We start from the raw sequence: 23563 nt of genomic DNA on the forward strand, positions 1-23563 counted from the left end.
TCACTGTTCCACTAAATACACCACCAAAAGTACCCCCCCCCCCCCCACACACACACACACCAACAACCCCTGCTTACAAAATCCCCAGCCACACCCCATGTAATAACTGAGCAGTGACCAGGAACCTCCTTGGCATGCACATATGAAAAACATTTGACGTCAGACTTGGAATTTCATGGAATGTGAGGGAACAAGGCATTAATGAAACTCATGCTAAATCAAAACCAAGAGGTCTCACTCCCAAAGGGGGAGCAGCAATGTGATGTCACAGTATCCTAATACATGCCTGTATTAACAAAACATGCCGGTGTAGTCGACTAGAGAAACACTCTCTGTTTGCTAACTCTCTTTCTACTGTACACATGGTTGGAAACTGCTTTGGGACAAACATCTATGATTTCCTCCAAAGAGCAGTGGACGTTGACCTTTACCACTGTTTTGCATATTGGCAGTGTCAAAGAAGGCTTTTCATTTGAAACAACTTAACTTCACAGTACTACAAGAGGAGGAGGAGGAGAGAGAAAACTGTTATGCTGACAGCCTGAATCACATTATTTCAGAACACTTTTTATTGGTCATAGAGCCATGAAACTGTGACAGAGCCATGGGTTATGAGTCACATCGTCAGATTTAGAAACAGCAGAAAAAGGGGAGAAACCATTACTGAAAAATACTGCCCAAGTAGAAAATGTGCTTTGGATCACAATGCGAAGCCTAGAATTCCTGGACAGCAATAGTGTGCTGTGGTGCACTAAAAATAATTTAGCATTTTCAGATGCTACCTTCAAATGACACCACTACACGATGTCTTCTCTTGGATACACTGGCTCAACCCATCACTTACGATTCTAAAAACACTGTTTTTTTTCATATAAAAAGCTATTTGCATTAAAAGTCACTCAAAGAACAGGACTATGGTAAAATATTACAATGAATTTCAATTTCACATCACACATTTCAAAACATTTTTTTTCTTTACAAAAAGTGTCAACTGAGAAAAGACAAGTGGTTTGGTTTATGGTCAGAAAAGTGTAGTACCAATGAGTTTCCTTTTATAACAGCTTTGGCTAACCACACATCTCCAAGTATCTAGAAAGGATAGGCCTGCTGTCTAGCCAAATAGCCTACATGAGGATCGTCACAATCAGTGGGCACTGGAGATATTCTGAGAATTGGCACTCAAAAAATATTTTAAGGCACTTGACTATCAGCCCAGGTCACCAAAGTAACACAAAGTAAAAAAGTCTGTGACGAAGTCTAAATTCAGTCGTTAACCCTGATTGTTAACGCAGAGGAGTGTGTGGACAGAGATCCATGAGAGACATCTTGGGAAACATTTGGCGTTTGTACTCGTTTCCACAACAATGAAATGCCAGCGACTGTGCTGTGATGGCTCTCTTCAAGAGCCAGCGAAGTTGAACGTCTCGTCGCCTCACTGTGAGTGTTCAACTAATTCCACTTGCAATCAACAACGGGGGGTCCAATCAGTCCTTACATCCCCTTGAACACATTGAAGGCTCTCAAATGTCCTGGCTGATCTTCAAATACACACCTTTGACATCAGAGCCCGGGGTGGGCACGCCCCATCGTGTAAAAACAGATTCTTTACCCTTTCCATCACAGAAGTTGATCCTAATAATCGCAATGTTCGGACAAGATTGAGATTATTCATATAGGCAGCCAGAAAGCATGATATAAAAATGGAAGTCTTTCCATTGAGTGTGAATAACATTCAAGTACTTTTTCATGTAAACAAGTAATGCTGTGTGACTACGACTGTGCAATACAGTAACCCTTCCAGACGCGCCCGACACTATGTATCGCTTGTTCCCTCCAACAGAAAAGTTTTCTTGAGGGAGTTGTGTTGTAGTTACGCATTCACGATCAGAATATTCACAACACGACGCAACAACACTTAGCGTCTCGGTGAGGTGCGGATGTATAGTTCATTTGCCTGACAATTTCGGCAAACAATTCGTCGACCAACGTCTTGTTTTTTGCTGAGGTTTCTATGAACGGGCAATTCCAGTCAGCAGCCAGCGCCTTGCCCTCGCCGGAAGAGACTTCTCTCTCGCTTTCCAAGTCCACCTTATTCCCGACCAAGATCATGGGCACTCTCTCGTACCGTTTCACACGGATAATCTGGTCCCTCATTGGTTTTATATCTTGGAAACTCTGTTGGTTTACCAAGCTATAGACCAGTATAAATCCTTGGCCGTTTTTAATGTAGAGGTCTCTCATAGAAGCGAACTGTTCCGTGCCCGCCGTGTCCAAGATCTCCAGTACCGAAGGAGAAGAGTCCACTTCTATCTCCTTCCTGTAAAAATCCTCGATTGTTGGGTCGTACTTCTCAATGAAGGAACCCGTAACAAACTGGACAGTCAGCGCTGACTTTCCCACTCCACCGGAGCCGAGCACGACCACTTTGTATTCTCTCATGGCTCCTCAAACAGTCCCCCAGCCTTGTACTCGACAGTTGTCTCCACTCTTGGTGTTCGCCCTCAAACCGGGAACACTCGTCACTTGACAATACGTCTGCGGCTTCTGGGGAGTCAGGCTCCTTTGATCTTCAGCTTGCTAGGATGAAAAAAGGTAATCCAACACATGCGTTTTTCTATTGTCATGTTGCACGTTGTCGTATCCTTTTCTGTGTCTCCGTACTGGGGAGCGTGATCGTTGCGTTGTTCGCTGGCACTTCCTGCCCGCAGACTTGCACAGCCAGGCAGCCTAACGTCACGAGTAAAGGGTTAGTTCCGTTTTCTTAAAGGCGCACCACCCTGCTCAGTATCTGCTGAGAAGTGTTTAAAGGCGTTTGACCATAACAGAAGGTTATGGTGATGTGTTATCAGTTTATAATAGTATTGCGTAAACTTGACTCTCTTGGTAATGATCAGGCTCTATCTAGTAAACATTTGAGACAAGTTGGATAATAACATTAGAACGAATTAAACGCTGGATTAGTCAGTCTCAGTCACCACCGACTGAGTTTAGTGCAATGTTTAATTCAATGGCACAGGTTTGTCTGTCACAGTGCTATCATAATAGAACGAAACAAAAGTTACTATTAGCCTAGGCTACTATGTTCCTGTTTTCAAACAGGATGCAGTGTTGCATAGAAATTAAAGGGCATACTAAATAAAAGGCTCTAATGCCTCAGGAAGCCATACTGTCACCCATGGTGCAAGGGTGAAAGAACACGTAATGCAGTATTTTTGCTACAGTTCAGCTTTGATTAAACCGCATTCCTCAGGGTCTACATCCATTGTTCAATTGTAAAATAAGAGTCTAAACATTGGCAAGGGTGAACCCAGACAAACCTGTTTGCACATTTGAATTTGCTCCACCAGTTGGTCTGGAAAGGAGCCCTGACGTCCATTTCTGCATGATGCATCACCAGAAACCCAGGAGCTTGTATTTTCTTTGGAATTGAGTGCATTGAAATAATTGCATTTAATACCTTGATTGACAAGACATATATGTTTGCTGCACTTCTGAAACGATTTGGTAAAATTTTAATGCACAAATGTTCAGAAATGGGTGTCAGTGGATTCCTTTCCAGAAGGACCTGCAAAACAAATTACAATGGGCTAACTTAACACGTTCATCTTGGTTCACTCAGGCTATCTAAACATCACATTCACAGCAGGAAGGACTGGAGATCCTCGTGACATTAGTATTGTTATTAGGGTTTCATTATGGCAAAAAAGAGAAACCAATAAAGGGGTCACTACTAGCCTGGGTGACATCTGAACTTAGCCCCGCCCACAACATTTGAGAATTGAATATGACAATGTCAGGCTAGGTCACTACAGCTTTTTGTTCTTCTTTCTCCGAAAAAATTGTTAACAAATATTATAGATTGATTATATTAAGTAGATTTTTTGAGATACATGCTACATTTGAAAGAAGGCTTTATAGCCTATGTTGGTAATTTTAAACCCATGAAATATATCACCTGGGAGATTGTAGAGTTGCTAATTGCATGTGTCCAGAAATTAGCGTGTGGCATTGTGAGGAATTTAGACAACATTGCGATCTGGAATGGAGTGGACAGACCAGGTATAATAACACCTCTAGTTTGTAATTTGAATTTACACTGAGTGCACAGCCTGACTGCAGCCGGGTCATGATACGTGTTCATGTGAATACACATAGAAAGAAATTATTTGGTTTTGGGATTTTTGGGATACAACAGTATGAGCAAATTAGGTGGAAGGTGGAAGTAAATATAGTATATATTTGATATCTTTGGAACTGTCAGCTGCCAACAACACCAGTCATTAGTGGGGAAAAAATAAAGCTTTCAATGGACCTTGGTAAAATGAATATTGGGCCAAAGTCATATGTTGGTGCATTTTGATCTAGTCATCTGTGAATCTATTGCTACCTGGTTGAAAGATCTTCATCAAACTGGTCATACTTACTCACTGTAAGGCCTTAATTTGGTACGCATGGTCTAGTGGTCTAAGGGCAAAGTGGCATAGGGTCAGGCTAATATACAACTAAATTGTAGTTGCACATGTATATCTATATACTTTCCACAATGAGTACCACCTCAGAAAACTATTGGCTCTCCAAGTACCACCATTATGACTGACTGGCATTAAAATAAAATAGCGTAGGCCAGTTTAACATATTGTATATTGTACTTACTGTTTTGCGTTGTTTATTGCTGGCAGGTGCCATGGAGGCTTCACTAGTCAGTCACTAGTGCTGGGCTCATTGTCACCAAAGTTTCTGCTCAACATATTCACCACACTTCTCTTTCTAATACTTCCTGTTTGAAGCCTTGATTGTATGAATGGTTTTGCTTCATTTTCCTTTTCTTGCCATCGCAACTTATCTTGTCAACCATTTGCTAAAATCCATACAGTTAAACTAGCCTAGTAGGCCTATTGGCTCCTATTGGCTGATATAAAAACAAATATACTGTAGGCCTACTTTTTTTCATGAAAGACAAAACATATTTTAAAATCAAACCTAGTATAGTTATTACCATCAAACCTAGTTATTACCAATCTAGTTAAAAACACAATCTATTTGATCAAAGGTCAAACTTGCACAGCCAGGCAGCCTAACGTCACGAGTAAAGGGTTAGTTCCGTTTTCTTAAAGGCGCACCACCCTGCTCAGTATCTGCTGAGAAGTGTTTAAAGGCGTTTGACCATAACAGAAGGTTATGGTGATGTGTTATCAGTTTATAATAGTATTGCGTAAACTTGACTCTCTTGGTAATGATCAGGCTCTATCTAGTAAACATTTGAGACAAGTTGGATAATAACATTAGAACGAATTAAACGCTGGATTAGTCAGTCTCAGTCACCACCGACTGAGTTTAGTGCAATGTTTAATTCAATGGCACAGGTTTGTCTGTCACAGTGCTATCATAATAGAACGAAACAAAAGTTACTATTAGCCTAGGCTACTATGTTCCTGTTTTCAAACAGGATGCAGTGTTGCATAGAAATTAAAGGGCATACTAAATAAAAGGCTCTAATGCCTCAGGAAGCCATACTGTCACCCATGGTGCAAGGGTGAAAGAACACGTAATGCAGTATTTTTGCTACAGTTCAGCTTTGATTAAACGGCATTCCTCAGGGTCTACATCCATTGTTCAATTGTAAAATAAGAGTCTAAACATTGGCAAGGGTGAACCCAGACAAACCTGTTTGCACATTTGAATTTGCTCCACCAGTTGGTCTGGAAAGGAGCCCTGACGTCCATTTCTGCATGATGCATCACCAGAAACCCAGGAGCTTGTATTTTCTTTGGAATTGAGTGCATTGAAATAATTGCATTTAATACCTTGATTGACAAGACATATATGTTTGCTGCACTTCTGAAACGATTTGGTAAAATTTTAATGCACAAATGTTCAGAAATGGGTGTCAGTGGATTCCTTTCCAGAAGGACCTGCAAAACAAATTACAATGGGCTAACTTAACACGTTCATCTTGGTTCACTCAGGCTATCTAAACATCACATTCACAGCAGGAAGGACTGGAGATCCTCGTGACATTAGTATTGTTATTAGGGTTTCATTATGGCAAAAAAGAGAAACCAATAAAGGGGTCACTACTAGCCTGGGTGACATCTGAACTTCGCCCACAACATTTGAGAATTGAATATGACAATGTCAGGCTAGGTCACTACAGCTTTTTGTTCTTCTTTCTCCGAAAAAATTGTTAACAAATATTATAGATTGATTATATTAAGTAGATTTTTTGAGATACATGCTACATTTGAAAGAAGGCTTTATAGCCTATGTTGGTAATTTTAAACCCATGAAATATATCACCTGGGAGATTGTAGAGTTGCTAATTGCATGTGTCCAGAAATTAGCGTGTGGCATTGTGAGGAATTTAGACAACATTGCGATCTGGAATGGAGTGGACAGACCAGGTATAATAACACCTCTAGTTTGTAATTTGAATTTACACTGAGTGCACAGCCTGACTGCAGCCGGGTCATGATACGTGTTCATGTGAATACACATAGAAAGAAATTATTTGGTTTTGGGATTTTTGGGATACAACAGTATGAGCAAATTAGGTGGAAGGTGGAAGTAAATATAGTATATATTTGATATCTTTGGAACTGTCAGCTGCCAACAACACCAGTCATTAGTGGGGAAAAAATAAAGCTTTCAATGGACCTTGGTAAAATGAATATTGGGCCAAAGTCATATGTTGGTGCATTTTGATCTAGTCATCTGTGAATCTATCGCTACCTGGTTGAAAGATCTTCATCAAACTGGTCATACTTACTCACTGTAAGGCCTTAATTTGGTACGCATGGTCTAGTGGTCTAAGGGCAAAGTGGCATAGGGTCAGGCTAATATACAACTAAATTGTAGTTGCACATGTATATCTATATACTTTCCACAATGAGTACCACCTCAGAAAACTATTGGCTCTCCAAGTACCACCATTATGACTGACTGGCATTAAAATAAAATAGCGTAGGCCAGTTTAACATATTGTATATTGTACTTACTGTTTTGCGTTGTTTATTGCTGGCAGGTGCCATGGAGGCTTCACTAGTCAGTCACTAGTGCTGGGCTCATTGTCACCAAAGTTTCTGCTCAACATATTCACCACACTTCTCTTTCTAATACTTCCTGTTTGAAGCCTTGATTGTATGAATGGTTTTGCTTCATTTTCCTTTTCTTGCCATCACAACTTATCTTGTCAACCATTTGCTAAAATCCATACAGTTAAACTAGCCTAGTAGGCCTATTGGCTCCTATTGGCTGATATAAAAACAAATATACTGTAGGCCTACTTTTTTTCATGAAAGACAAAACATATTTTAAAATCAAACCTAGTATAGTTATTACCATCAAACCTAGTTATTACCAATCTAGTTAAAAACACAATCTATTTGATCAAAGGTAGGAGACAAATTTGAGAGTAGAGTGAGGGGTTCCCCACATCATCGCTCCTGTCCACTAGATGGTGGTCCACCTCCTGCCATGTTCAGTCCAACCATCTCATCATTTGGGGAGACACATTTTCTGGAGCATGGAGGTTCTCCTTGACTATAGATGTTTTCTTAGAATATTGTCAACAATGATGCCGTTATGATGGTATTCAAAAATACATGCTTGTAATACATGCTTGTGTACAAGTTGTGTTTACAAGAGTATTTAATATGACGTGAATATAGTGGACCACTGTCTGTTCACTACCTTCAGAGTTATTCAGTCTTCTTAATCTTTAAAAAATATATATTTCATATAGTTAGTTATAGTGAATTTATCATATTATAACATAACTAAATGTTGTGTTGAGATGTGCGTAGAACATGAAGCAAAACACATGTAATCAATCCAATTATCAAAAATACAACAAAATAGTCAACAAAAGAGACGATTATTCTCTGCGCAATTACACTTTTGTTTTATTTTTATTTTTTTTAGTCATAACAGCAATTCAATTATGCCAATAATAAATGTGCATTAAAAACATTTTTTTAGAACGTAGTACAATACGTATGTTACAGCAAATACAAGCAAAATTGTAAAGTCTTGTCTAACACAGAGAGCATTAAGCAGCCAGGCATTTCTGTGTGTGTGTGTGTGTGTGTGTGTGTGTCCAGCAGAGAAACTAAGAATCCTATGGCCATGCAGCAGAAGAGTCTTGAGTGGTTCTGCCCCACGTTAGGGCCAGAACCCCTCAGCTGTCCACTGCTTGGTGGGTGGTTAACTTGCAGGAGGAGGATAACTGATTGAAAGCTCCACGATCAGCTCTGTCAGAGTGGAGGTGGAGTGATGCTTTGGTATATTAGCGCTTGTGCAGAAAAAAAAGTAATAAAACCCAAGTGAGTAAAAACGCTGACCTTTATCTGTGTATATGTGAAGGCGGTTACATTCATTTAAGAGGGAAAAATGTGGATGTTGGTGGTGAACTTCACTTGCTGGACACACAGTTGCCTGGTTAAAGAAGCAATGAGATGGTCTTAGTTGAACGGCACTGATAATGCACTATTGGCAAGCATGTCCTGGGGGCAGTTTTGCATCTCAATATAATTATAATCTTTTATTATCATGTATGAGCATGTATTACCATGTTTTAGGTGTTCTTTTAATCCAGATTCTTACCCTTGTATCTTAAAATATAATTTAAAACATGTTTGATGATAAATACTTGTTACTATGTACTTAATCTACTTTATTTTTGTGATTTTTTTGTTGGTTTGTTTTAGATTTTTTGGCATGCAGTCATGTCCAACAACACTAAAATACCCTAGTTTTAAAATGTCTGTTATTGTTAACACAGGCTAGAGGGGCTGTATGTTTTGTATGGGAAGACTCCAGAGAGATATCCTGGAGAATCTAGGGGGTGAGGGAGCATGTTTTCTTCCAACCTACGTGACATCCTAGTGGACCACAAGCTAAGCATAAAAATGACAAAAATGCTAGCTCTTTTTTTGTCTTTGTTTTTTTTTTGTTTGTTTGATTTTTTCCTTTTTTATGATGGGCAGAAGAAACGGAGCCACATTAGCAAGCAAATTTGTTAGCTGGTCATTTATTCTAATTCCTTAAATTAACCTAACAAAAGTTCTTATAATTATAGACTTTTTTATTCAAAATAAGATTTCAATATTATACACGTTTCTTTTTTTACTTTTACTGACTATATACAGAAGTGCAAAAAGTCAACCTTCGTCCCTTAGGTTATGGCTCGCCCACACGCAGCATTTACGGGGCTTTGAGGCCCAGCTCAATGACATCACTTCCTCTCGTCATAATGAGATCGAGGAGCCCAAAGGCCAGGATTCCTGCTGCTCGTTTTTTTTGGCCTGACATTCTTGGATGTTTAGCTAGTTCCTTAAGAAATACTAAAACAATATTTTAATCTCTGAAATGGATACAGTAGAAAATATTTTTTTCTTTTACTCTAGCATGTACACGATCCTACACTTAAACAAAAAAAGGAAAGAAAAAAAGAACAACAACAACAAAATATTTTAAAACATGATGATCTCAACTTGTTACACATAAAAAATTAATTTGTCAAACTATTGTCAGCCAGAATTTGTTGCCACAGCAACAGGTCAATTAATAGTTTTCCTTGTTTTAAGATGTCAATATCAAAAATTCTTTGTTCAACAAATTGAAACAGACAAGGAGAAATGTTCAATATTCAAAAGTAACACAAACAATTCTACAAATAAAAACAAAACCAAAAACATTAAGCTATAGATGCCAATATATGTTCTAACTGACAAAACATAATTATTAAACATGATTATGGCATGAAATATTTATGAATTGTTTATACATCTAAAACCTACAACAGATGACAATGTTATCAAGTACATTAATAAGGCTGAAAGTATTGTGTTAAATGTGTTAAAATTATTGAGTAAAACTGTTTGAACTATGATGTTCAAATAAATTTATCAGAGTGTGTTAATTGTAACTAGAAACAAAAGATGATAAATGTATACGCATCAGAACTACAGAATATCATTGGCATCTATGACCTGTACAATGATTGTGAGAGTATTTTGTGTGGGCTGTTGCCCAGGCTGTACGCTAAGGCTTGGAGCGGTACAGTACAATCAGGAAAGCAATGGAACACGATCTCGGAAATACTCTAGAATGGGACGTACAGGGAGATTCCGGAGTAAAGTTTCCATTCTCTATCTGATTTGTTAGAATTGACACTTGCGTTAGTTCAGTGGGCCTATGTCTTTTATTTGTACAATTTGTAGCCTATGTACACTGACTCTAACAGCCAGAATAAGAAGGGAAACATTCTTATTTTCTTCTAATCCCCACAAAAGAAAAACTTTGGTATGAACATTAAGAGATATGTGGAACTAGGTTTAGACATGATGGATACCTATGGGTTATATGGTTTAAATTGAAATGAAATAGTAAAATAAACACACATAAAAAATCTAAACAAATTAACAATAGAAGGAATCTCACACAGCTCTTCATATCTCCCTTTCATTTAAGCCGTGCATTTTCCAGCTGCAGTTTTAGAGTCCCACCTTGAGACTGCAAGGCGGCTATGAAGCCAGTCCTCCAATATCCCAGCTCTGATATGGCTGTATACAGCCATATGACACTCTTTAAAGTCTTTAGACTTGTAACCTCGGCACATATTTTCACACCACTCTCAGACTGCCCAAAACTCCATTCCCGTATTATTAAAAACAACAATATCAACAACAGTCAATGTAAAGGGGCAAAATGTGAATGAGACGAAAAAGAAAAAGTTCAAAAAATTATCTGATGAACTCGGGGGTGGGGGGGGGGATAGGGGAAGGCTACTGTGATTTAATGAGACTGAAATACAGAATGCTATAGAAGGCTATGTGGCAAATGCACGAATAAATGAATGACAAATAAAAAGGCGCAAAACGTATTAAAAAAACACACACATTTGTGAAATTAAGTATAAAAACAAGAGTCATTACAAAAAATAAAACATAAATCTTGAGTAAACATAATAACACTGCTGAAATAACACCTTTAGTTTTGGATGTATGGTTGGAAGGCTAGAGGGTGATTCAGAACAAACCGAATGTGCTTTGAGACGAACACAGGTGTTTCTGTGTGTTCTGAATAAAACATTCATCTGTCTTATTCAATTCTAACCTTCTGTTTACATAATCTAATTTTTACTCAAATCTTCCACAGCAGAATACTTAATTCACCAAATCAGCTCATTAAACAAGTTTGAGCATACATTTCTTTTCTCTGTAAGTGCACCTTTGCCATTTTGTAAACCATACAATAAACCAATGAAAACTATGAATTAAACTTAATCTCTTGGTCTACTGACGTACCAATACTGTATAAATCTCAAGTGACATCGCCATCATCTCCACATTTTAAAAAGAGCGTGTGTGAGTGTGCAAAATGTTATCTTTTAGCACTATTCTGTTTTGGCATGTACGTTTGTGCCAGTAAAGGCCTCTTCAATGTCAAGCTGGAGGGTTGTTGTGAGTGTTAGTCTGTCGGTGGTATTTGTGGATGAGAGATAGATGTGGATGACGTTGACCCTGGTCATACCCATGTTTGCATGCATGACTAGATGTGAGGTCCAGCTGAAAGATGAACTCCTCTGTGGTTCAGACAGACAGCTTCAAGGTGTAATGGCTGTGAATGCTGAACGTTGTCCTTGATGGTACACCAGCATACTTTCAATTGATCTACAAAGCAAAGGGGCTAAAGTGTATCAGAGCCAAAACACTACTGCACTACAGGTAGCACCATGCATGTTATACTATATATACTATATATACACTATATACACACTCATTATTTCAATATTAGTATATTTATATTGTATACATTTATATGTATTTCATACGTATGTAAATATGTACTATATATATATTACATATTTACATTATAGTACATATATATATATATATATATATATATATATATATATATATATATATATATATATATATATATATATATATATATAAAATATAGATACTATGCTATGTATGTCTTGACAGAGATTAACGTTATATGTTGGAGCTATGTGACCACACACAATCATATCAGACATAGAGATCAGAATAAGTCACTCACTGTTCTGGACAGGAACTACATTTGAGTCAAGTACTTGTGACTAGTCAGATGGTCTGCAGATATTATGGGAATCTAAGGAGAGATGCAGAACAATAATAAACCACACATTCAATGGTTAAGCATTGGGGTAAGACCACAGCAGAATACACTGGGTGACCCCTTTATAACATGTTTTCCCACAGTAGACATTGCATATGAAACATAAGAAAAACAAACAATTAAAACTAAAAAAATAAATACAAAGCTGTTTGGTTAAAACAGAAACGAAAGCAAATTAGAGATTAAGGAGACCTGCTGCATATTGTTAAAAGCTCTTTTTAGGGAGAAGAGGCAAAGAGGATGTGAGGGACTCCCCATGCATACTCCAATCTTCCAGCTTGTTGACCTGCATCTTTTATTTGGGCTGGTAAAAGGTGCTCTCGCTGTTCTAGTGAGCGTCAGAAGCTTTAGCAGTATGGACTAATATAAACATATCAGCACTGAGAGAGCCTGCATGGCGTGCTCGTTCACCTGACTAAATCATTTGAGTGCATTTGAATTGCTGCCTGTTTCTGGATGTTAAACAGGGAGTACTGTTTCACTGCTAAGCTCTGCCAGCTAAGTCTTCCAAACATTTCAACAAAAAATGTTTTGATGGCGGGAATAAAATGAAAGCCGTGCAACAACAGACTGCAAAAAAGAATATCTTAATTTTTTTTTAATTAAAAAGTAGAGCTATGAAACTACCCCATACATACCAATTGCATGTATTCGTTGGTAGTCAACTTTGATAAGGAAGAGTCCTCAAAATGAAAAGGACAAAGAATAAAAATTAAAATGTTGTTAAACATTAAAATGTCTCACAATAGGCTCTCCTCCAAACAAAAGGATCACCTTTCTTTTCCAGAAGTGGAAATACAACATTTTAAAACTAAAGGACCCTTCAACATTTTATTAACTATAACATAGCACTATCATTATAAACAGTGTAAAAAGCAATCGTAAAATAATTTTCTTCCTTCATCATAACTGAACTTCCACATGTGTTAATTTGAAGTTCTCATGAGAAAACGACACTCTGTTCAACGTTCAACGTCAGTGTAGGCCAACAAGAAGGAGATCCTCAACCCAACCAAACCCAGAAGCATCCACTGTTCCTATTGGTTTATTCAAAGAGATAAAGCCATAAAGGGCAAACCTGATTGGCTGTGGCGGTTGCGAAGGGAACACTTGTGGCAGATGTAGTTGCTGCAGACACAGTGGCTGGTGTAGCACCGTGCATCATGGGAACTTTTTCAGAAGGAAAATCATATAAGCAAACACATACAGGAGGAGGGTGGCCACAGGCGCAAAACAGTGAGGGAGAGGGAGGGAGGGAAGAAGAGGAGGGGTCAGGAGTGGGGGTTACACCAGCAACAAGCCATAAGTGGATAGAGTTAAATATATTTATAAAAGGACAGGAGAAGCCAGGATGTGCACAGGCATGGGGGAGGGGGGATAGGGGATGGGGGGGTCAAGATACAAATGCTTTTAAAATTAAACAGTTAAAATGGTGGAGTGGAGATACTTTATACAAAATACATACAATACTATTATTATTTTTTTAAATGTTTCAATTTGGCAGTTCTAGAAGTTCACAATTCTTTCATTCAATTTACTCATAAAACCAAGAGGCTGATAAAAATGGTCTAGTTGTCACTTGACTCACAGCCCACCAAAACCCACAAATCATTTGAGCACTGCTCCATTTAAGAGACTGCTAGAGCTGTCATAGAGTCAGGTGAATTCCCAGGTATTAAGAGAAGACGAAGGGTCGGATCTCTTGGGAGGAGACGTGCCTGATTGTGTGTTAGTGGTGGATTTTGATGGGGTGCGAGCAGGAGAGGGGAGAAATTAAGGAGTAATCAAGAAGGAATGCTGGCACCTACCAACACTTGCTGTGGGTGTCATGCACAATATTGAGCCTGCCCATCATGCATTGCAACAGGAAGTGGATTGGAAAGGGAGAAGAATCAAAACAGCCCATCACATGGTTCGTTAGAGTGTATATAAACAAATAAAAACATGAAAAAGAAAGACAACTTTTATTAAAAGGGACAGTATGACACCGCTATCAACTGATTAGCAAGAATTAAGACTGTCAGCTTTAGGCAGTGAGGAGTGACCCTTAGAATGAAAAAGCTCTTAAGTAGATTTTAGGCAAAGGTGTGGCAGAATAAATAAAAGTAACTATTTTACAAAGCTAGTAACTCCCAACAGAATACCAGAGCCTATGTTGCGTGAGTGTTCTAGGCACCCTTTATTCAATAAGACGTACTATAGATAACTGTAAAGTCTTTAAAACATTATAAAATATATTTCTACATATATGTGTGAGTTAATGATGTGCATTATACAGCGGTAATGCAATGCATAATACAAAACTAACCAATACTACATGACTAATAAGCACTCGCTAATTTCTCACTCAGCTTCTATTTGAAAGAGAATTAGTACGGAACTGAAAGCAAACATGCCAAGTTACAGCACACTATAGGAACGATTTGACTGTGCAGCCACTTTCTTTGAGGATGAGGATGTTTGTACAGGAAAGAGGTGTTGCTACCATGCATCAGTGTGTGAATTCTAAAGGAGGTGGTGGTGGTGGTGGTGGTGTGAAACATGTGCTTTTTCTCAGCGCACATCTCCATGCTGTTTGATTGCATCATTTCCTTCTCTCTCTCTCTGTCTCTCTCTCTCTCTCTCTCGCTCTCTCATAGGGGAGGGAGAAGAAAGCCACAGGAGAACAAAAGGGGGAAAAAAGCATCACCACTGATCTCAAACCCACAAACCTCTTTCCACCCCCCAACCCCCCAAAGTTTCACCAACGGAACAGGATGTGGAGCTCTCTGTCTGCAATGGGGCATTGAGCAGCTAGAGACCAACTCAACACTGCACATGTGTACAATGCATACGTGCCTATGGTTTGGTAAATAACCTATATGGTGTGTGTGTGTGTCTATGTGACTGACTGTGCATATTCACAATTGTCATTAGAGTGTTGTCTCGGTGTGAAATTATAAGAGGGGGTGTGGGTGTGGCTGCCTAAATCCTTTCCCATTGTGTTGGATTGGCGTCTCAGACGGACCCACACAGTGTCTGGCTCTGGGACTGATCGGGCCTGGATCCGGTGCGGACCCGCACTAGATCTGGCACCAGATTAGTTCCAGAGGCGGACTCTGCCAGGAGCATGGTTTTGAGCCGGGGGGAGGAGGGGTTAGTTGTTGGGGGAGAAGACGAGGGAGGTCAGGAGCCTCTGCGAGAGTCCTACCTGAAGGGATAAAAGCAGCTTGCTGCTGAAACTGCATGTTGGCCAGGGCCTGTTGGTACTGGAGCATGCCAGTATTAAACATGGCAGTGGCACCGTTGGCTTTTTCAAGTGCCGGTCTCTTTGGTAAAGGAGGCATGACAGAATGGGGGATTCCCTGCCCAACCAGGGAGTGGGGTTGGCATGAGAAATGACACAAAAAGGGGAGGAAACAAAAAAGGAGGAGGGGATGGGGAGGAAAAGGAGAGAAGAAAAAAAGAGAAGAATTATTGTCATGGGAAATCCATCACACAGGAGTTGTCTGTCACAAACAAGCAAAAGCAAGCAGCAACTACTATACAAAACTACTTCTCAAGCAAAGAGCAAATAAGGCTACTGTTACAAGGCTATATATACAAATGTCTCATTTCTCCACACTACATGTAAGCTCAATGACAAAATCCAGAGGATATATTATTATACAGTACAGCTGACATAGAGCGACAGAATAAGCAAGCACGGCTCTACCTACAGGTAAATTACCAAAGCTGCCAGGTGTGACAGAGGGAAAGCGATCGACTTGAAGCTGCACTGCTAACTCCATGATTAAGAGTATTGGCTTCATGTTATTCTTCAGCTAAGATGGAGTTACTCTATCATCACGGCTTCAAACCCCACCATATATATGCCCCCTGCCCCCATCCCTGCCCCACATTAAACATGCATACTAGACATCAACAACATGCAAACTGTTGATTTAAGATTTAAGACACTTAGAAACATCATATATACACAAAAGCCATGCCATTGTACATAGTTTTAAAGCATTAGCTGCTCTAACCCTGGTCTAATGCGGCTTGAGCCGGCTACATGTGATGAAGGGACTGTGGCTGAGGTTAAGAATGAATTAATTTGAACAGCTTTAAGCAAGAGCGTTTGTTGAAAAACTGATATATATCCAACCAATTTGATTCAGAAACTGGGTGCCACTGTCAGTTTATCACACCAAAAATGGTATTATAGCGGCAGGAAGAAAACATAGAGCGATACAAAAAATAAATTATGCTTGCAAATTATTTTTGGTTAAAAACTAATACTACAACAAAGTAACATGCCAAGCTAAAAGGTGAAAGGTCATAATACCAGGTCAAAGGTTGCCTCGAGGGGTCGCTTCAGTGATTTGACAGCCGACTGAGTCTTAATTAGCAGGCAGCGAGCACATGATGGCAATGGGCCAATGGGGTTCAAGCGCATTAACATAAACAGCAAGCAGAGGTGCATCATGGGGGCAGCAGTGCATTTTGGGTAGGTGAGAAAAAAACAAATAAAAAAACAAATCATTGGAATGCAGTATACAAGGGGATAACAAGACTATGGCATGCACAGTGAAGACACTTGAGGTTTTTGTTTTCAGGAAAATGTCTGTAGTTATCATGAGAGTGAATATTACTTGTTTGTTATTGAAATAGCACGATGAAGCAAGTCACTGGTCTTGTTTGGAAATCCTTGGGGGATTTTTCACAATGAATCAAGTAGGAATTTGTGGAAGAGGAAACTAGAGCTACAATGTGCCTCTGTTTTCACTGTGCGCATCTTAGTCACCATCACATTACAATGACCACATGGCTGTCTAACTGTCTAACTGCATGACCAGATTTAATTACAGGTTTAAGACACATAATATGCAGTATTATTATTACATGTTACGAAAGAGAACTGGTCGGTCACAGTGTGAAAAGTTCACTTCTGACTTCTGACTGTGGAGGCAAAGCAACCATTACAAATAGTGGTGGGTCACCCCACCACCAAGATGGCTGCCGACTCTGGAACAAATCCAGGCTCCAGATCCGTTCGGATCCTTGCCGGAATGTGTCCCGGAGTCAGCACGCCGTCCTGGAACTAAGACACACCAAGGAAGAAAAAAAAATGGCTGTAACAAGGCGAAGGCAGGGAGACACCGTGAAGGAAATTTGCCCATGACACATTTCAAAAGAGTCTGCCGGCTGCGCATAAGACCCACCCAACATGGCCGCCTTACTGCACCGGCCCACAGCAGCCCTTTGAGCAGCGCCATTGGGGAAAGCAGTGAGCGTACTGTATCTGTGTGCCTTCACCAGTGAGTGGAGAACTGCGGTTCTCATGTCTGTTCCTGGAGCCTCTTCATTGCCCCATATATTTTCTACCCATCCCTGCTCTACATACACCAGCCTTAAAGTCAGTGTATTTATCATAACGTAGCCATCATGCTCTTGATCAGCTGAATCAGCTATGTTCAGTTAATCAGGAGGACCACTGACTGTTTGATTCAAGTGTACAGGACAAGGGAAAGATGGGAAAACACATGCAGAGAGAACAGAGGGGCGCCCAGGAATGCGACTGAGAACCACTGGTTTGGGTTAAGTGCTGCTGGACCAGAGTGTCGTGTCCGGTTGCGCGGGTGTCACTCACCACAGCGGCAGCGGCCGAGGCCTGGCTGAGTTGATGCTGGGCGGCCTTGATCTTGGCCTGCAGGTGGGCGGGCGGGTGGAAGTACTTGCACTTGTCGCGCGAGCAGCGGCCCTTGATGTAGTCCATGCAGACGGTGACCGTGTTGTCGTTGGTGTCGATCATGGTGCTGTCGGACGGGTGGGCGAAGCGGCAGTCGTTCTCGCCGCGCGAGCAGTTGCCCCGCTGGTACTCACGGCAGACCTGGCCGTGCACACACACACACACACACACACACACACACACACACACACACACATTTACACATAAAAACACACACACACCAAAAAAAGTATAAATGCCTTGAGTACATTGCCACATGACCAGTGCAGACAAGACAATTCAGGCTGTAATGAAATTAGCTGCGCAGCAGAGGGCAGTCTTTAGCCAGGTATTCCTGAGTGAACAAACACTGCACAATGCACAAAATGGCAGATACAAAAAAGTATTTTTTACTTTTGCCATGGAAACAGAGTAAAAGTGAGAGACCGGTGAACCAAGCAACAAAGCATATAAGTACAGAAGGAGTTTGTTATGATGGTTCCCTAGAGGAAGGTATGTCGTACCTCCAGCCGGTCTGTCCTCATGAGCTTCTGGGCGGTGGATTGCACTTGAGGCACGCTGGGGCTGCTGGCCATCAGCATGGGTCCGCTTTGCATGAGCTCTGTCGGCATCAGACCCGGGGACACAGGCCCCAGGTACGGGTTAAAGGCGGCAGCTGCAGCAGCAGCGGCTGCACTGGCATTGGTGGCGGCAAGGCTTGGGGTGACGGAAAACATGGGCTACAGAAGCAGGGACAAAGAGAGGGAGAGGGAGAGAGAGTTTTTATGTCATATCCTATATGCAATGATTGCTTTGACACATTTATATATATATATATATATATAGATAGATAGATACTTTATTGATCCCCAAGGGGAAATTCAAGTTTTTTCAAAATTTGAATTTGAGGAAGAGAGAGAGAGAGAAAGATAGACGGGACATATCAGATCACTCAGAGTTTAGTCAAACCAAAGTCACTGTATACATTTAAAGAAACCATAAGAACATAATTTTATGACTTAGTGTATGTTAAAACACCCACAATCTAAAAAGACCATAGTATATGTAAGTAATGGAATTCACTTACTAACGCTGAAGCATACTTTTGAATGCATGTTTGTGAACTTTTTATATGGACATATTGTATGGAGCATTCAACCCAACAAGAAAACAGACTACATTATGGTAAAGACAGTCGCTCATAATTTACAGTTAGAGGTAGCCTCAACACTGAGAGGATGTGAGCACAGATATTGTCTATGAGGGCAGATATGAACTACGAGGGCAGATATGAACTATTAGGGCAGATATAAACTATGAGTGCAGATATGAACTATTAGGGCAGATATGAACTATGAGGGCAGATATGAACTATGAATGCAGATATGAACTATGAGGGCAGATATGAACTACGAGTGCAGATATGAACTACGAGGGCAGATATGAACTATGAGGATGGGGATATGAACTATGAGGGCAGATATGAACTATGAGGGTAGGGATGTGTTTGTTTGTAAGGTCAGGAGGGCTGGAGGATTTCTGTCTCATCTGTTTTTCAACGTCACCTGATCAAATTCCCTGTGAGTCAACACACAGGGCTACCCAGAATAGCCTCAACCAGAGAGCAAGAAACCCGCACTGACAATGTCAAAGTGCCGCCAGTAAAGGTTTACCAGAGGTGGCTCGATGCCATCCCTCACAGCCCAGCTCTGGGACCTGCTGACACTGAAGCAGAGCTGGGCCACCTCTGGCCCATAGCTGGCATGGGCTTGGTTTGATCAGGGCCTGATCACTGCAGTCACACTTTTACAGTTCCACAGTTTCCAGTACGCCACTGCCCAGAGCCCACTTTTACAGAAGGCCAGTGTAGTTCTATTTTAGAATGTCTATTTTATGCTAATTGTAGATCATTATATCCTCTTCTCTCTTCCTTACAATAACTTACATAAGCAAAAACATCTGGACAACACAGCTCAGCTGGGGATGAAGTGGACCGGTCTAGAATATTCTACCCTATTTGCATTACCTCCTGTTATCCCAGTGAGAGACAATTAGCATTCACTATGGATTGAAGCTAGACATCATATTCTACCTTATTTCTAGAATATTCCATCATTCTCTATGGCTTAAAGAAAGAGATCTGTAAACATTTTGGCTGCACCATCTTGCCACCAACGTGCACCATTGCTAGCTGCCAAACATCATGGCTCTAAAGTATTAAGTACCGTAGTATCGCACCGGACTATAAGTCGCATTTATTTAAACATTTATTTCACAAAATCCAAGACCAAGAACAGACAGACTATGTAACTGGACACATAGAGACCAGAAAGAATGATAATTCTACCGGGAATGTTAATGAAGACGAAGGAGTGAATGGCGGCAAGCTGAGGCGAGCTGGGTGATAACGAAGGCAGCCAACGAGGAGGGCCCGACGGTAATTGTAAAGCAATTTACAAAAAATTCACTGAACAAAAATGCTGATGTGGTACATAATAATCTTAATAAACTTTCAACGACGCTTTACTAAGGAATACCCTTATTTTAGAGACTGTTCACATGCCTTTCTTAACCAGTATGGACATTTAATCCGGAAAGGTAAATTATTCAACTAGCACACAGAATAGGGTGAGCAGACATCCTGGTTTAACCGGGACAGTCCCAATTTTGAGTTGCTGTCCTGAGTCCCGACAAAAGCCTGTCGGGACGCTAAAATGTCCCGGTTTACACCAACCATTATTAAAGTGTGGTCTTATTATAGCCCGATCATTAACTAAACCCATGTAGAAAGACTATAGCCTAAAGCGTCCGGCGTAATCTTTGCAGCCAACCTTACAGTGTATCTCTGTAAACATTGTTGCAATGCCTCGTCATATCTGCCTTGTTTTAACGGTGTGTTTTAGGCATAGTGCAAGCACTAATCTCTGATTGAAAGTGCGCAGAACTTGTGCATTTACATAACAATATTTAATACATTTTCCCGGTGGTGACACCCCCGAACCCCCTCTAACTTTTGGGCTTAAGTACAAAAAAATGTCTGACCTGTCGCAAGTTCACCAAGCTCCCGATCTCATTCCACAAGCCTAGAGAGCCCTCTCGCTGCTGTTGACGGTAATGTTTCATGTAGGGTTCAATGTCAATTCATACTGACTAACATTGAAAAACATGTTAAATTATATATATCTTGATATATAAGTTGCACCTGACTAAGTCGCAGGACCAGCCAAACTATGAAAAAAAGTGAGACTTATAGTCCGGAAAATAGTATTCTGTCCTCTTTTTTCTAGAATATTCTCTCTGGATTCATCACACAGCACTCACCACTGGCCGACACTGGCTGCCAGAAATCGTACTCAGTCTTATTTCTAGAACATTCTATTCTATTCTGTTCTGTTATATTCTATTCTATTCAATTCAATTCAATTCAATTCAATTCAACGTTGCTTTATTAGCATGTAGGTACAGTGTTGCCAAAGCACAAAACGAAACAGTGTAACAATTTGTATGATAACAATGAGAACATTGAGAACATTGAGGCAAAGGGAAAAGTATATAATAAATAGTAACTAACATGAAAGATGTTCTCTGTGGTGGTCCTCACCATGGGCTGAAGCTGACTTCCGGGCATCATGGCGCTGGCCAGCTGCATCTGCTGGGCCAGCATGGCCATGTTCTTCTGTTGGATCAGGTTGTTCCGGCCGTTGATCTCCAGCTGAGTCTTCAGGTGGGGGGGAGGATGCAGGTACTTACAGTTCTCTCTGGAGCAGCGGCCCTGCAGGAGTAGAGGAGAGAGGAGAGAGAGGGAAGATGATGTAAGTGGTATGGGGAAAGTGGAGAGAGAGAAGGAGGTGATGAAGACAGTGTGGAGGAAAAGGAAGACATGGGAAATGAGAAGAGTAGTCAGGTGGGAGAAGGGAGGGGGAGAGAGAGAGAGAGAGAAACAAGGTCAAATTTCAGACACAACACTGTGTGGCTCGCTGAGCGTGCTTTGATGATGTTTCGGGTGGTCCCTGCCTCAGATATGTCAGACTCCCCTCACGCCCTACATGTCTACACAGGTCTTTGTCTTTTCAATTAGCCTGATCATTTAATCCGCTGTTACCTCACGCCCCCTCTCTCTCTCTCTTCCTCTCTCTCTCTCGAGCAGTCAGCCACAGGGCTGACCACACAGGGCTAGGAGAGTTCTCTAGTCCTTTTACTGCTACTGGACATATCCACATACCCTTACAGCTTCAACCCAGTCATTTATTCTGCTCTCATTCGTTCCATCTGTACCTCCCTCTCTCCAGAGGTGGAAAAGTCCAGCTTCAGAAAGTAACGTCCTACCACATATCTGTGCCAAACGTTCACTGAAACCAGCTGATTCTAATTAGCACAACTCTTTAGCCAGGTAGAGCAGCTAATTGGTGAGATCATCTGTGCACAGGTAGAACCAATACATGGTTGGGCTTTTACTTTCTGAAGCTGGACTTTTCCACATCTGCTTCTCTCTCTTCCTCTTTTACCCCTCTCTCTCCTGCTCATTCCACCCTCCCCCCTTCTCACTATCCCGCCCCTTATTCCCCCCCTCCCTCTTTCTGTCTCCTTTCCTACCTCCCTTCTTCTCTCCCTCCTTCCTTCTTCCATCTCCTTCTCTTTCTCTCTCTCCTCTTCCCCTTCTCGCTCCCTCTCCCACTTCACCTCCTCCTCCTCTTCCTCCTCTCCCCCTCTCTCTCCCTGCAGGAGGTCTGGGCAGATGATGGGTGTCACCTCAGCAGGGACTCTGTGAGTTCAGAACACTGGCAGCTTTTAATAGCAGCCCGCCACTGACCTGCTTTCACCCGCCACAACCCGGGGCACTGCTAGCCTCTAGAGCACGGATGTGTGTGTCATGTGTGTGTCTCTCTCTCTCTGTGTGTGTGTGTGTGTGTGTGTGTGTGTGTGTGTGTGTGTGCAGAAGGGAGGGGGGGGGGGGGGTTGTGGTATTTGGCAAGCTCAAATGGAGGAGTCCTCTCCATCCCCATTGCCAGTGCCATTCCTATCCTGCTTTCCCTTCCTTGCCTCTCCTGTTTGTGTGTGTATCTCTCTGTTCTACCCACCTTGGATACACAACACACTACTGCCAAGACATACATGCAAGTCTGCGCACACACGCTCTCACACAGTATAAACACGTGCATGTATTATATGTATGTATGTGTGTGTCTGAACTCCAGTGGAATTTACAAGGAGACTAGCCTGATTTATGCCTTTTATTTGCCACTGGGGGGTAATTCTCTTTGTCTCCAGTATTACCTCTACAGATCAAAAGGGTGAGAGCATGACAGATATATATAGAGTGAGAAAGAGTGAGAGAGAGAGAGAACACCCAGCGTCTCATAAGCAGCAGGCATTTCAGCCCCCACAGTGTGATAAAGAGCAGTTCTCCTCCACCTCTGTGAATGACTGTGGTCTGCTGTAGGAGCTGGATGAATCTATCATTACTTCACACTGCTGACAATACCACTACACCTCCCCCATCACACACACACCCATCAGCACCTCTCCATATCAGTCAGCCCATGGAGACTAGTTCAAGGCAGGTGCAAAGAAACATAAGTGCCTTTGGCTTCCTCACAAGACAAACCTTTACACACACACATACGCACACACATCTCAGTCTGTTTCTCACACTATAACTGGCGCAGTGCAGTACTATATGTCCTACTACCACTAAGGCGCCCGTGA

The 23563-nt window shown here is 41.2% G+C and overlaps 2 protein-coding genes across 34 annotated transcripts in view; both read right to left on the reverse strand.

The window, feature by feature from the left end:
- Window positions 1-546: 546 nt before the first annotated feature.
- LOC121716094 (ras-related protein Rap-2b-like) lies at window positions 547-2733 on the reverse strand. Its single transcript, XM_042102291.1, has one exon. It carries the CDS (start codon window positions 2437-2439, stop codon window positions 1894-1896), a length of 546 nt encoding a protein of 181 aa, XP_041958225.1. The 5' UTR covers window positions 2440-2733; the 3' UTR covers window positions 547-1893.
- A 5151-nt stretch (window positions 2734-7884) lies between these two features.
- The window catches only part of mbnl1 (muscleblind-like splicing regulator 1), a 52778-nt gene continuing 37099 nt past the window's right edge, over window positions 7885-23563 (reverse strand). For 11 of the 33 annotated variants that reach the window (XM_042102080.1, XM_042102064.1, XM_042102028.1 and 8 more), the window contains 11 exons: window positions 21429-21629; window positions 20900-20959; window positions 18382-18597; window positions 17780-18019; window positions 16475-16528; window positions 15356-15509; window positions 13974-14009; window positions 13244-13335; window positions 12804-12848; window positions 12067-12138; window positions 7885-11672 (listed from right to left, as the gene is read on the reverse strand). In XM_042102080.1, the coding sequence (XP_041958014.1) occupies window positions 12082-12138; window positions 12804-12848; window positions 13244-13335; window positions 13974-14009; window positions 15356-15509; window positions 16475-16528; window positions 17780-18019; window positions 18382-18597; window positions 20900-20959; window positions 21429-21629 (1155 nt within the window). In that variant the 3' untranslated portion in view covers window positions 7885-11672; window positions 12067-12081. The remainder of the gene's footprint in view (window positions 11673-12066; window positions 12139-12803; window positions 12849-13243; window positions 13336-13973; window positions 14010-15355; window positions 15510-16474; window positions 16529-17779; window positions 18020-18381; window positions 18598-20899; window positions 20960-21428; window positions 21630-23563) is intronic. The other 22 variants (XM_042102117.1, XM_042102101.1, XM_042102095.1 and 19 more) reach the window with 22 other exon arrangements.

Source organism: Alosa sapidissima, chromosome 1 (genome assembly GCF_018492685.1).
Source record: "Alosa sapidissima isolate fAloSap1 chromosome 1, fAloSap1.pri, whole genome shotgun sequence".
NCBI classification, from domain to species: domain Eukaryota; kingdom Metazoa; phylum Chordata; class Actinopteri; order Clupeiformes; family Clupeidae; genus Alosa; species Alosa sapidissima.